This window comes from Sander vitreus, chromosome 3, assembly GCF_031162955.1.
Source record: "Sander vitreus isolate 19-12246 chromosome 3, sanVit1, whole genome shotgun sequence".
NCBI lineage: Eukaryota > Metazoa > Chordata > Actinopteri > Perciformes > Percidae > Sander > Sander vitreus.
Genome location: NC_135857.1, coordinates 15,064,355 through 15,079,793, shown reverse-complemented (window position 1 = coordinate 15,079,793; position 15,439 = coordinate 15,064,355). Strand labels below are relative to the sequence as shown.

General features: G+C 40.5%; 1 protein-coding gene across 1 annotated transcript; it reads right to left on the bottom strand.

Moving 5' to 3' along the window:
- Nucleotides 1-29: 29 nt before the first annotated feature.
- On the bottom strand, nucleotides 30-15,255 carry ppp2r1bb (protein phosphatase 2, regulatory subunit A, beta b). The gene is made up of 15 exons (XM_078246210.1): nucleotides 15,105-15,255; nucleotides 14,441-14,531; nucleotides 13,289-13,389; nucleotides 12,649-12,881; nucleotides 12,316-12,463; nucleotides 12,044-12,199; nucleotides 10,230-10,344; nucleotides 10,018-10,088; nucleotides 7,848-7,982; nucleotides 5,524-5,697; nucleotides 5,286-5,346; nucleotides 2,299-2,453; nucleotides 1,979-2,121; nucleotides 1,753-1,844; nucleotides 30-1,636 (listed from the first exon to the last, which is right to left on the bottom strand). The coding sequence occupies exons 1-15, from the start codon at nucleotides 15,180-15,182 to the stop codon at nucleotides 1,620-1,622; spliced, it is 1,770 nt and encodes a 589-aa protein (XP_078102336.1). The 5' UTR covers nucleotides 15,183-15,255; the 3' UTR covers nucleotides 30-1,619.
- Nucleotides 15,256-15,439: the final 184 nt, after the last annotated feature.

The following is a 15,439-nucleotide window of genomic DNA, read 5'->3' as shown; positions in this document are numbered from 1 at the left end:
CAACTATTTATAAAAGCAGGCTACACCGGTTCATTTGTTACTTTATTCAGATCAAGATACAGTAGTACAGAATCCCAATTGTGGAGAGAATTCAAAATAAAAGCACAGTCTGCGTGATACAGGACAATCAACAATCAAGGTTTATTCAAGAACAAAATGAGAGGAGGGGGGAGAAGGGAACAGTGGGAGTACTTCAGGAAAAGACAAAAGTTTCTTTTATCAACACAGACGATACATTTATTCAACCCGCCCATAACCACCCCAACCCATAATAAAACATTATGCAGCCTTACGTACACTATCTCCATGTCCCCCATCCCACTTTCTTTGAAAGCATGCACTTGTTCTCCATCGTGTAAAGATTTGTAAGCAAGAATCCTTGGGTGGCCCTTCACGTTTGCAGACCTTATGCTTTTAAATTGCCTGTACAGTGGAGGGCTTAGCACAGATTTAAGGGAAAACTGGGTGGCTCTAGGACACAAGGAGTGCTATGGATTTGTTAATGCCACAGCCCTGATAGCTGTAGTCAGTTTAGTTTTACCATCCCATTAACATCCAAGGAATAAAGTGTCCCTTACAGAAAAGGAACAATGCCTGTCTCTTTATAGAACAGGACAGGTGAGAACAGTTTACCCAGGCATACTAAAAGAAAACACCACTGCTTATCAAAGTCATTGGCACAAAGATTAAGAGTAATGCAGAAAACAACTTGCAGAAATGTTACAACTGACTACTACTTCCCACCCTAGTACATCAACAAAATCATTAAGGATTTGGAGGAGCGATAATTATGAGCAACACTTTACGACTGAGCTGGTCCCTATGAGGGTGGGCTGAGCTAATTCGTTTGACCAATTCAATCTGTGTTGCTGCAGAGAACAAAGAGAGTCTGGTAGATGGAGTTGGAATTTGATTGGTACATGCAATCGTGTATTAGATTACATGCAGTAATGGATACCCCATTATTTCTTTGTCCTAGCATTGTACAGAACAATCCTGTGAAGCATTTAGGGGGCACAACAGGTTTGGTGTGGTGGGGAAAAGACAGCCTAGTACCCTGCACAGACTTTTCAATCACTTCTCTGGAGAGCCACAGCAGTGTCCCAGGGAAAAGGGCTGATATGGGAGGAAGCTCAGCAAAATAAACAGCTTGCTGCACCATCTGCTGCTCAAAGTTTGAGTCTAGCATTGGGAGAAAAGCGCAGCAGTATGGAGAGCTAGCACAACCCTAGGTGCTACGTAGTGAACAGAGACATGTGGTAAGCTGCAACCCACTTTGACTAAAGTACAACAGTGGCCAAGGATGTAAAAGAGGAATGTGAGAGGGGTTCTGGCTAGCGATGCCTGGCTAGTACGTATGCACCACTTAATGCAATTTCATCACACTCTGCCTTTGTTAAAGCACCCATTTACAGCAAAGAGAAGGGTTAATGAAGAAGCCTGTGCTATGCCTAGACATGGTCTACTATTGGACAGTTAACAAAAGGATAAAAGATTAAACAATTGTTAACAGCTTTCTCTATACAGTTACCAGTTGTTCCTGAACATCAATAAATATCTTGTAAAAGTGTTTGCGTTGTTGTCTTGGGTGGTTGTCTGGTTAAGCCATGTTGGGTTGGTTATGCCAGGGCCAGAACTGTTTAAAAAGGAGGGAAGAAAAAGATTTTGTTCGATTTATAAGTTTCAAAACACATCTCAAATATTATTCATGTCATTCAAAGTCTATAAATGATAGAAGATATAAATGCTTACCACTGATAGCCTCCTGGGCAAAGTACTTGACATCCATGTCTGTGTCTGTTGCCAGCTTCTCCAGCACTGGCTTCACTTCTGTTTGAAGGGCACTTTAGGACAAAGAGGATGAGAATTATTACACAAATTGTCAATTGTTCAACTGGTTCTTGTGTTTAGTGTGACAGCACATTTCTGTCACTGTGGAGAGAAAACATCTGATGCTGAAATTACAAAGACAACATACTTGCTGTCAAGGACGGGGCCAATCTTCTGAAGGGATTTGGCCACGTTGAAGCGTACGTTGGCCACCTGGTCATTGGACATCTTGAGGACCACTGGTAGCATCTGCTTAGTGGTGATGTCCTGGCCACATGCCTCGGACAAAGCCTGAGACGCACAATACAGATGGTCACAGACAGTCAACGACATTTACAGATAATGGACATCTTTTTTTAAAGGAACTAATACAGTTTTAGACTGACACCGATGGACATTGAATCCTTCAAAAGACCTCCAAGGCGCTAAACATGAGAGCAAGTTAATGAAATGGTGCCGTTGACTCACGTTAATGCAGAATAGAGTAGTCATCCTGTGCAGGTAATTGGGGTCGTTGGCCATGCCCAGCACTTTGGGCACGATGGTGTTCTGAGCCCACTCCGCTCCAAACTTCTCCACCAGCTTCATTAGGTTACAGGTGGCCGCCTCACGGATGGCATACACTAGAAAATTACAGTGACAACATTCTGTGTGAACGGTGCGCTCCAGTTTTGTCTCTTTCCAGGTCTCCATGGTGGAGAGATCATCACGTGAATCAGGTCCTATCTGCTGGACGGCACCTGGATGTTAATCATTGTCCTTCCTGACATGCTCTACTCACATATTCTTTGTATGCTTTACAAATAGTAAAGCTGCTTGATGCAAATTTGTGTTATAAGGCTATATTATTATTTTGACTTATTTCCCATAGACTATACTCATGATGGAAGCGTCTTACAAAGTCTATAATGACTTAATCAGTACTAGAGCCTGTGGTATTGCTGTTTGTAGCTTTCTTCAGAATCACTGTACCCCAAAATTACTTACAGAAGGACCCAAATCACTTAATATGCAACTTAACTGTATACTACTTAGGGCTGTGATGATAACTGCATGACCGCAATACCAGTGGTGATGACATCATAACTGCAATTTTTTTTGATTTCATTTTTTTGCTGGTGAAAGTTACAGGAGAACAGATGTGTGATATGAAATATAATGAAAACAATAATTGTTCAGTTATCCTCAGACTGTCTTCTATCCTATATTCAAGAGATTATAGAGTAAAAAAATAAATAAGTTGCTCATCACAGCTTTGCACAAGAGGATGGACCATTAAATATCTGGGGGATTTATTTTGTGTGTCTGATTATTATGAATTATTTCTACAGAAATCATTTAATATAATACTCGGCAGGGAAGACAAAGACATTTCTCCGTTCTTAGCTGAGGTCACATTAATAGCCTTGCAGCTAGCGGAGTTTCCTTCTGCTTATAGCTTAATGCCGACAATACAGCACAGTGGAATATTAGCCTGCATGCACGTTTCGTAGCCTAAAACAGAGCAGCTTATATTGGTAGAGAGCAACAAGTCGAATCCGACCTGCTGCCCTTTGCTGCGTGTCACCCCCCCCCTCTCCTTGCATGTCTATCCACTTTCAAATAAAGGGAAAAGCACCAAAAAATCTTTAAAAAAAAATGACAGCAAAACGGAGGCCCTGACGTCACTCACTGAAGGCATGCTGCCATTCTCGATCTAACTTGCGCTACTCTCGTAAGAGGGGGGTTGCAGTTAACTGCCATATCGCGGTGATACGTCGCTTCTTTACCGCATTAAGGAAAAAAGAAAAAAAATCGATACTGTCACAGCCCTAACACTACTGACTTACTGTGTACTTCTACTTCAAGAGGAAAACATTGTACTACTACATTTACCTCACTCACATTGCCGGAACGTGTGACGTTTTTGCGCATGCGGGTCAAAAAGTTCATCAATATTGAACGTGTCGCGTGTTGAAACTGCGGTACTGCGTCACTGGGTACCCAGAAATATACCTGTCAAGTGTGAAGTAGATCGGATGAACGGTTCGAGATATTTGAAACATATTTTATAGTTAGATACTAGGTAAAGCACACTGTGAGAAAGTATCTCTAAGTATCAGTAAGATTAAACACCAGAAATCATGGCATTTGTAAGTCATGTGAAATATTAAAATGATTCAAACAGATCTTTGTAATAGTCAGTGAGGAAAAGATTCTGGGCCGATTTCTGCAGTCTCGTCTTTCTTTGAAGGGCTTACGTAAGAGTGGCACAGCCCTAACCCCAGCCCCCCCCCCCCCCCCCCACACACACACACACCAGCATTCCAATGATGTAACCCAGCTGGCCCTTTGTCCTCAATAGCGAGCATGAGTGTGTGTCTCTAATTAGATAACTTGATGTGAAGAGAACACTATATACTCTGAATGAAGAGTTTATGCAAAAGACAATGTTCCAGGTTATGAAATGGAGCAGTGTGTGTTGTGTGGCTCTACAGGAACACAGCTCTTCCAGGAATTGAATGATGGTCTCTGCCCAACAGTTAAAACTGCTGGGTAGAGCCCAGGGCAAACCAACTCAGATATAAACTCTGCCACACAGTAACCCAACTGTGATTTCCAACTCTGTTAAGGACAGTATAAATCCGTCGCATGAATTGCAGGTTGTGGTATACAAGCAGGTTAAACTAAGTAGGTCAAGCAATACATAATGAAAGTATGCCAGAGTGCAACAGTATCTAAACTGTCCCACGTGGACACAAATTTAGACTCCAGTGACACAAAGATCTGATGACAATCTGTCAAAAACATTTTACTACAGGATGTTAGTTGTCTTTCACATTGCCCTTTCCAAACTCATAGCAATAGTATACTGTACATGGCATTAGAAAGAAGAGGGCCTCTTATTCACAGCCTTCTATTAGCATGCACATGATAGCAGAGAGCTGCAGATTGCCACTTCTCACACCTACTTTAGCCTTCAAGTTTCTCACTAATAATACAGCATCAGAGCGATAAGACGAAACCTGTGTGCCAACTGGCTGTGCTCAGGCAAGTATTGACAACTAATGCAACACTGCCAAAGTGTGTCATGGAAAATGAGCAGATGTAGCAGGAGTTGTATGCGACATTCAAAAAAAGGGCTAGCGCATTATAAGATCACAGGCTGCTAAAGAGTGCCAAGGGCCAAAGCGCGTAAAATGATCACAACTGGAAAATGTGTAAAGATGTATTTGGGGGTCCTTCCCCAGGAAGTTGGTTTGGGAATTTAGTGATTTTGGAGAGGTAATGTTTTAAGAACTTAAACCTAGAAAACAAGGCCAACATTTGCAAGAATATTGCCAAAGAAGCTGCCTACGTAAGCATTTCTGTTTAAGCAACCACTTGTAAAATGCATGTTCTGCCTGCCATGTCAAACAATTTGTTAATATCTGACATAACGCCATGGAAAACTTTAACCCATTAAAGTGCCTTACCGTGGTCAATAAGCCAGGCCATACAAAGGGTGTTGAGCTTCTCATCAAAGAATTCCACTCCCTGAGAAAACATGGACACAGTGCAATTAGAGCGCTTTCCTGATGTATACAGACAAATCAGGCCCGATTGTCTGCACGTTGCTAATATTTCTGGTTCTACACATGGTACTAATTAAAAAGATCTTTAAAAACGTATTCTACATGGGTTTCAGCTGTGTTCCTAGACTCAATGACTCACCAGCTGTCCTGCCAACAGGGGCATGTACTCTATGATGGCGAGGCGGACCCTCCACTTTGCATCCTCCGCCAGCTCCACAATGGCCGGCAGCAGTGACTGGGAGAGCTGACGGATGCCAATCACCTCGTTCACACAGTCTAGGTTGGAGATGATGTTGAGACGCACCTCAGGGCACTGTGACAGAAGAATTATAAGGATGAGCAAGTAAAGCTTATGGCAGCACGCTTTCATTACAACAAAGTATTTAGATATTAAACGAATCATAAAAAGACAAGTCTGCATTTCAAGTGCCATTGGAATTAACAGAGACAACGGGTCTAAAAGAAGGGTTATTAGGATCTGTGTTAAGGCTGGGCGATATGTAGAAAATCAAATATGATATTGACTAAATACCTTGATGTCGATATTGCGCCGATATTGTAGGATTGACAATTGGCGCTTTTACAAAATATTTACACAAGATTTTTGATAAATAATAATCAGAAATATCGATTTAATGACAAAGTGTGTAAAGGCAAATAATAGAACAGCTAGAACAGTCTGCTAAGCTCAGAAAACTACATCACTTTACTCTAATGCAGCCTTCAAAAACAGGAGAAGACAACACTTAATATATTACGATTGATATATTGCCCAGCCCTAATCTGTATGTACTTTAGGGGGGTTGCAACATGTTAGCAACAACTCCGTCTACAGTCTCCTCAAAAGTTATACTGGCTGGTTATAAGTTATATTGAATATATAAGTTTTGCGAACGTTTGTTCATTATAGACAGAATCCAAGACGAATGTAGCACCTCTTATGTTTTACCAGGCTTGTTTTGAAGGTCTTGCAATGCTGCCTCTCATTCAAAGTCAAATCTAATAGGATGGGACCCTTGTCATTTCAACTTCACTTTTCCACCAACGAACCAAACACAGGGTTGCAACTAAGGGACCCAAATTATTGGGAGGGACACTTGCCTATTGTGGCTTTACAAATCCTATTCAACCCATAAACCCGATATACCATTATCTAAATTTTAAAGTTTTTTTTTAGCGCTATATTGAACAGCGCTAGCATTGTTTTACTCTCTCCAAAGTGCTTGTCTCAGGCCAAGCCACTGTAGTCACTATAAACAAAATGAATGTCCAAGTAGTTTTGTCTAGATAATGTAACATAGGCCTAATGTTTATATAAAAAGAGCCTTAAATGGAAATATGCTTTAACACAACATTTGGACAGGATATTAAAAACTGGAACAGTTAAAAAGAAATGTATTCACATATTCCAAAAAAACAGAAGCACTAAACTGCACAATTATTTTACACTCTGTCAGGCTAGTTAACTAAGTAGGAACCAAGAAGTAGCCAGATTAGGCACAGTAACAATTTGAAATAATTCAGCTTTTAAATGAAAGCACGTCTGCAGAACATTCTCCATCTTGCTCCCTTTTAATTGTCCTCAGCACCTTGAATTATTGAAATTTGCAAGTCAAAGCTGTCAGTTTGGACATAAATCTAATTAGACATTCTTGGTCTTGCGTTTGTGCTGTAAGGAAATGGGGCCATCTTTAAATAGGACTAAAGAAAGCAGTGAAAGAACTGACAGCATCAAGCCTTCCAAAACATTTATATACATCTGTGACTGACCTGCCAAACGCCTGTCCAATCTCAATATCCTAATTAAATGTCATGGAATGTATTCAGGGACAAGATGTTGTTCTAGATTAACCAGTTAAATTAGCTGATGACGCTCCTCGTACATTCATCCTCTAAAACCCAGCCCATTATAACTTTATGCAGACTCATACTGTAGAACACATTGACCTACAATGTCAAATCAAATAATTTCAAAAAGGTATGTCTAATACTGACATTTACAAAAATAACTGAAATGCAAAGAAGACAGACTGATAAAAGGACGTGTCCAATTATGACCAGCTGGAACCGTAGCCTTGCTCAATCTACTTCAGCCACTAAATGCATCTAGCAATAACTTATCTAGTTGCACGGAGTCCAGCTTTTCATTATGCTTTACTCCAGACACAGCAATTCAGACATCTAATTGTAAGGTCTCAGTCTAGCTACCAACTGCATGAATCATCTTCCTACCCAGCCAGGTGGCAGCAAGGTACATCTAGTGGCTGCAGCTAAGTGGCTTCACCCTGTCTCAGATATGTTGATCGCTAAAGGCCAAAGAAGTTGGTAGAATTTCACTTCACGGGAAGCTTTTGTTGTGAATGTTACCAAACTAAGCACTGCCTTAAGGATTTCCAAAGCCAGCTGTGTAAAATATAAAAGAAAAAATTGAGGCCCACGATTACGAGTCTGCATTTCCTTTACCTCGTCCTTGAGCTGAGCCAGGAAGAGAGGCAGTAAGTGCTCTATTGTGTTGTCCTTGCCCAGGATGGTCGAAAGACCCATTATGACTGAGGCCAGGGCTGACTTCACATGCTGGTTGGTGTCTGAAACAAGTTCCTGGGGAGAGAAGGGACACACAGGAGACCGAGAGATCAGCACAAACAAATAGTTAAGACAGAAGGTACGTAAATAAACAACACTACTGCTATGGGTCATATTTACAACACACTAGAGGGAGGGAGGCTATAATCGTCTTTTGTGTAAATATGCAGCAAAGTGGACGTAATACTAGTGCAGACAACAGTCACTGTAGTTAACTACTGTAGGTGGAATAACTTTAAATATGATGTAGACAAAAAGAAATAGCTTAATATAACTACGGGGCACAGAAATTATTTTTATTTTTAATTTTTTAATTGCTCACTGATCTGATTGATTATATAAAACAAATACTACATGAAGCTTTTAGTAGAAAGAATAAGTACTAAAGAATTGCAGGACTGGTTTGTTGCTACCTGTATGCATAGTCTTGTTCCACAGTTAATGTTTGTTACTAAATTTATATCCTTGTTCCGCAGTTAATATGTTAACAGGATTAGCACAATGACCCTTTGACATCTGTACATTTCACAAACCATAATCTATAGATTATGGAATTTCAATGCAGGTCTAGCTTGTACTGTACTAAGACCATTAGTAATTTAAAACACTGGCAATGACATAAGATTTTTTGATCAGTAGCACTAAGACTGAAATTATTGAACAAAAAAACAACAGTGCCACCTGCTGTTCAAAATCAGTGGCACACAGCATACACTGGCACACAGCATAATGTCTAATCGTTGTCTTTTGCAAAAGCCCCACATAACATGGCCCCTTAACAGCCATTTATGGTTAGGGTTATGCATCTTTGGATATCTAATGGCGTTTTTCCATTACATGGTACCTGCTTGACTCTACCATAGTGTCCTGTCCTCCTAACGCGACATACACACACAGAACGTCGAAGGTGTGTTTGTTTTTGACTCTCGGCATGTGGCTGTTGCCACAGCCAGAAGAAAAATTTTGTTTCAAAAGAAGCTGGAGGCAGCAAAAAGCAAGACACCGCTGGCTAAACTATTTAAAAATTGTGGTTTTGTTCAGGACATCCCCCGTCTGTTGCTAGCAATGATGACGCAGTGATTAGTGACGATTCTCTCTCACCAATCAGTAGTCTGCAGGTTTTCACGTCACCTTTTGGTATCGCCTCAGCTTGCTTGGAACCTCAATGGAGGTAATACTAAAAAAATTAATTAAAAAAAAGTACCTGTTAGCAGGTACCAGGGACTTTTTTTCGTAATGGAAAACCAAAAAAGGTGAGTAGAGTCGAGGCGAGCAGGTACTATGTAATGGAAAAACGCCATAAATGTCTGCTGTCCCTACAGGTTGTAGTCAGACCATCTCTCCTCTCTTTAGTGTGTGTAAGTGAATGCTGCCTACTTGATTGGGTTTGATAGTTAACTCAAATCAAGAGCATCAAAGCAAACACACAGGTCATAAATCTAAAGTGGTGGAAATATTTATACTCCTGAAAATTTGCCAATGTAATGTTTAATCAAAAATCTTGTTCAAGGATTTTTGTTTAAAACTTGGTTCCAATACATATTTTTGGCCAGTTTAAATATTTGACTCTACTTAGATCTGGGGAAATAAAGTCTAGTAGGTCAAGCAATATACAGCTTGTTAACAAAACCCCAATTTTACCACAACTGGAAGAGAAAACTTTTTAAAAATAGCTTTATGGCTAAACCTACTGTACTTCTAGTCATGACAACACCGTTATCTATGCAACTGACAATTGTATAATAAACATTTTAGTGTACACACTTTTAGTGTACTTATCTGTATCAGTGGTTCATATAATGCTGTTAAACTTGGTGTGAAAACATCTGTTGCTTTCCCTGTTTGACTAACCATCACACTGGAGATATCAGCAATTGAGTTGGTAAATAAAGTATTGTCAGTATCAAAAGGAATAATGACCAACATTAACAAAATAAGACCTCTTTGGGGAAGACTATAAAAAGATAAGCCTCTAGTCCTTTTCCATGCTTAATAACGAAGCAGCAGAGAAACATGGCATACAGAAAAGTTTTTTTTTTTTTTTTTTTACCTTGACACAGGGCAGAATGTGCGTCATGATGATTTGCTCACGATTGTCCTCTGGGAGGTTCTCACAGAATTCTAACAAAAAGAAAAGTACACCATCAATAAAACTTGACTGGAAGAGGAGCTGAAACATGTTCTGAGTTGAACCCACGCAATTTAATTTTTTCAGCAAGTCTCTCTATTAAGGCTTTAATTACTGTGTATTCATGTACTGACCTTTGACTTTGTTGGCTGCGGCAGCACGGACCTCAGCTTCACAGTCCTTCAGAAGATTCTGGAAGGCAGGGACCAGATCGTTCTTGGTGATCTCTGGTCCCACTGCTTTCTGGAGCTACATTCAGAGGGAAATCAACATGTCTCAATATCCAAATAAGCATGTGGGGAAAATATCAATACAAAAAGACACGGATGGATCCGCAGGTTGGAACCGAACCCACGGCCGCCGCTACAAGGACTGAGCCTCGGTATATGGGGCGCACACTAAAAAAAAGAAAATCTTTTTGTTATCGTGGTATCGAAATCGGCATCGAGAATCGTGTTATTTTACTGGTATTGGCACCGACTACTGAATTTTTGGTATCGTGACACCCCCTAGCAAGCACTGTGCGACACGTGCTAGTGGCTATACTACCAATATGATACAGACTGAAACTCAACTTCTAATAAAATCAGAAAACAAATACACCAAAAAAATTTATGAACTAAATACTAAATCTAATGTATAGTCTGTCATAATTTAAACAAGTCTCCCAAAGAGAAACGGGTATCTCTCTCTCCCCTGCCTCTGCCTGCTGCGCTGTGGCCGTGAGTGTGTGACGGGCGGCCGGCCAGCAAGGTTCTCAAGCTGGCAGGCGCTTGTGGAGTTTAACTCCGAAAAGACAGGTAACCACAGGTTCCCGTTAATCTTATGGACATGTGTTGTGATATTTAAACAAACAATTCGTCAATGGCGAAATAAAAGGCTCTTATTTACGAGACCTCAAAATACAATTATGAACCTGAAAATTAGCATAATATGGGCGCTTTAATAAAGATTTCACAAAAAAACAGTGCAAACTGTTGGCTTAAAATTATATTAACCTACAAAAGATCAGAAATATAAAATATAATTATTTGGTAAATATTTTCAGAATGAACTAAGAAGATTGGATAAACTTGAGTTTCATCTAAGTGCTGTCCAGGTGGAGGGATGGCCATTAAGGACTTTTAATAACCTCTGAATAGATTATCAGTCCTCATCTATGTTATCCATCCCCTTTTGGGAAATGTTTTTAGTCAAACCCACAGTCAGGTAACAATTTAATCAAATCAACTTAATCTGTGGATCCAGTTCAGAAATGGGTCTTGGACATGCTTTTCCCAGCATACCACATGATTATAAAAGGAATAGGAAGCTTTACTCTGTCAAAAAGGTGAAAAATGACAGCTTTCAAGACAAAGCTAATGTAAACAAATGTATAAAAAAAAGAAAGAAAAAAAAAGTGTTGCATACAGGAGAGTGTTGTATGATGTGCTCCAGTTAATGCATGTTATGCCTATTCATAAGAGTTGTCAGTTTTAGTTTGTCCCACTCCCAAATGTGCATGCCAACTGTCTTGATCTATATAAAAAAAAATCCGAAAATCTGATTTGTTCTATTCAGCAATAATCTTGAAATTTCCCGAAAAGAACATGCACAACATCAAAACCACACATTTATATAACAAAAAAAAAAAAAAAACTTTGTTGTTTTTGAACTGGGACCAGGGAGACTATTTCATTCCATGTACTGTATATAGATGGATAAAAATAGTCTATCTGATCTTATTTTACGCTTTTAATCATAACTTCCTCTCTAACTTGGAACATGCGTGCACCCTGGAAAATAATCATGGCAATAGGCCTTTGTTTGCGCTAAATGATTCTTAACTGGACAACTTGAAGTCAACTCTAAACATGTCAATTGATTCTCAATTGACATTTTTTGCCAATTCTACATTTAACCAGGATGTCAACAAGAGTGGAAAAAAGGAAATAAATCGGCTGCTTACCTCAGAGAACTTGTCGGCCACCATGTAGCGGACCCTCCAGGATTTGTCTTCTGCAGCCTGGCGCAGGGTTGGCATCACCAGGGTCTCAAGATCCTCTTGAGGCAGCAGAGTAGCAATGCTGACACAAGCCTCCACGGCAAGCAGCCTCACTGAGTCCTGGTGGAAAAAAATAATGGATCTGTTTAGCCATCCCTGGGTTTTTCAGAGGGTACTGCAGAACACAGAATGCAACAGCAGTTTAGGTTGAGGAGAAGGAAGACGAGTGGTCATACCTGCTCATCAGAGGCCAAAGCAGTGAAGAGGGAAATTATGTCACTTTTTACATAATCCAGCTCCAGGACTTTGGCAAACTCCCCCAGTTTAGATGCTGCAGCACGACGCACCATAGGAGTGTCATCTGAGCACAAGGTGCGAAAATGCCTAGAGATAACCGCAAACATTTTATTAGAAAAAAACTGACTAACCAAACTTGGTTAGAAGCCTAAAACACCTCAGGTATACATTATGTATGACATGACATTAGGCAGGTAATTTATTGTACACAACTGCAAATAAGGATTGAGTGCACTCTAAAAAGTGTTTCTCCTTGTTAAGAAGCCACTTACTGGCGGATCTCAGCCTTGACAGTGCTGGAGACACGGGGATAACAGACGCTAAAGAGGCCACAGGCAGATGTGCGAGAAGTGAACCAGTCACCACTGGCCAGCCGCTTGACCAAAGGCTCAAAATGGACCTCCAGGTCAACTGGAGAGTGTTCCTGTGAGATCTTCCGCAGAGACTCCACAGCTTTATCTCTGACTACTGTCTCCTCGACCGTAGCTAGGCTCTCCAGAGGAGGCTGTGGATCAAGAAGGAATAAGGTTAGAGAAGGTTAATGTTTTCGTTATGATGGATGTGTATACAGTATTATATATTTCTAATGTATATAAAAAGGTAGAAGGCAATATCAAAACACACCAATCTTTCAAACTATTTTTAGTTTAAGCAATCTAAAGGTTCTGGTCTGTGTTCAGGTGAAAACCCTTAGTATAAAAATCCAAATAGGCAAGGGTTTAAACTGTTTATTTCACTAAGCTAGAAAGTCAAGTGATTTCATAAATGTCCATTAATTAAAAATAATGCAGCCTTTTGGTTATCTTTTAATCAACAAATGAAGAGACCAAATCCAGGAATTAATTCATCATAAAAACATGTAATGTCTGCAAGCCACAGCCTGATATCTAAATCAACTCTCCAGTGACTTACCAAGAGACAGTGGACGTATTCTGGCCCTCCCACCAACATAGTGAAATTGCCAAGCTGCTCAGCCAAAGCCAAGAGGACCTCATCTTCGTCATAGATGGTGTCTAAAGAAATACAGAAAGACTTGTGAAAAAGGTGTGATTGATATATTCACGTCTCAAAATGTAACAAAACCACTGACAGTTATTGGAGTGGTTTATTGTGGCAGATTCCTCCCACCCTGGAAACAAACTTTTTTTTTTAACAACTCCCCTCTGGCAGGAGGTTGCAGCATCAGGACCAAAACCTCACGCCATAAGAACAGTTTCTTCCCGACTGCAGTGGGCCTCAACAAGGACCGGGAACCCCCACCAACAGTCTCTGACAGACTCTTAACCCCCCACCTACATTTAATTAACGCCCATCCTGGACCTTACCCATGACCATTGCACATATTATACATACTATGAAGCCTGTTTTATGGTTCTGTGGAGGCTCCACGCAGAGCTTTCGCCCTAGCCTGATGTTTATACTTGTGCGCTGGTGTGTGCGTGTGGGGGGAGTGTGTTAGAACGAGGGTGAAGTGAGAGAGTGACGATTAGCTTCGGAGTGAGTACCGACTCTAGAGTCATAGTGAGAGAAACAAAGTGTCTCCCTGTGTTTTCTGACCACGGTGGGAAATCTGAAGCAGGAAAAGTTAACCCTCTCCTTGATTTCATGTTGTTTATGGAGAAGGAGAACCAGGAAATGAGTCGGAGGGAAATGCAACGCTACCAAGAAAGGCTGAGCAACGTGCGTCGCTGTGACATGTAGTTACATTTTTCGAGAGGTGCACGTCCTCTCGCTACGTTGATTCAACGCAGAAGCATAAACTGGCCTTAAGCCTTTGCACATCCCCCGATTAAAATGTTTGCACACCCTGCACTAAATCGTACAGCCTTCCTTCTTTCCCCTTTCTTAAACAGTTATATTGTACGTTATTTTAGTTAGTTATTAATCTCTTTTTAATGTTTATTGTATTCACCTACCATACTAAGGAAAATGAAAACTTACTTTTGTAATAAATATGACTGATTTTAAAGTACAACTCATTCAGCATTTCTTAATGTGAGGACCGCTAAAAACAGGTCATAACTGCTCAGGTGATTTTAACGGTAAAATGAATTACTTTATTACCTGTGAGAAAAGGAAGGAGTTCAGTGCGAGTCCTCTCAACACCAAGGGCCAGAGCAATAGTGGACAGCTTCTTGATGCTGTTCAGTCGTAACTGTACACAAAATGGACATTCACTAGTGACTCGTTCATAATAAAGTGTAAGCACATTTAATATAAAACAATGTCAATGATTAACGTTACGCCTCACTATACCTAGCGTTAGTTAACCCAAGTAGGATTTACCTGAATCGAAAGGATAGCTTTACATTCATTGGCAAGGGACAAACAGGCTAACAACAGTGCCTCTCTACCCACTGCGGCCTTGAACGGCCTGCTGTTGTGATTTAAACCAATGACCTGCTTAGCTTGTCTTGCAGACTACTGGTAACGTTAATACTATTGTATTACCTACATTTCGAATAATATAAGCCCCTAGCATTTCATTAACTGTTTCTCCAGATTAACAATTTACGTCGTAAATCATGACAGAAACCAGCTAGCTAGCTAGACAGGCAAAGCAGGGTGCGCCAGGAAGATACTCCCGATAGGCCTTGGCCGGGAACGTTAGCTTACATATGTGCTAGTTAGCTAACTGGTGATCAGATGTGCTACTGAAATGCGTCAAAATGGCCTCGTTTTACGGAACAATACAAATAAAGATGAAAGTTGAAACTAGAGTTACTACCTGGACATCCTCATTTCGCAGCTCATCAATGAGAACGGCGATAGGGTAGAGAGAGTCGTCTCCATCAGCTCCTGCCATTTTGGACACTGTTGCAGTTATCGAATGGCGTTGCTGTGCTGCACTACGGGGTTTCTGCCAGAGAAGAGCGGCTGCAGGGCCCTCCCTCCTCCGCTACTGCGCTGTTGCTGCTGCTGCTGCCTTCAAGAAACCAGCGAGAAAACCGCCAACAACCACACAAAACAAAATTAAATACTTTATGAAAAACAAACCATAGTACTTGAACGAAGAAAACGTTCAATAATATAGGAACCTCTGAATTGTTTAATACATTAAGT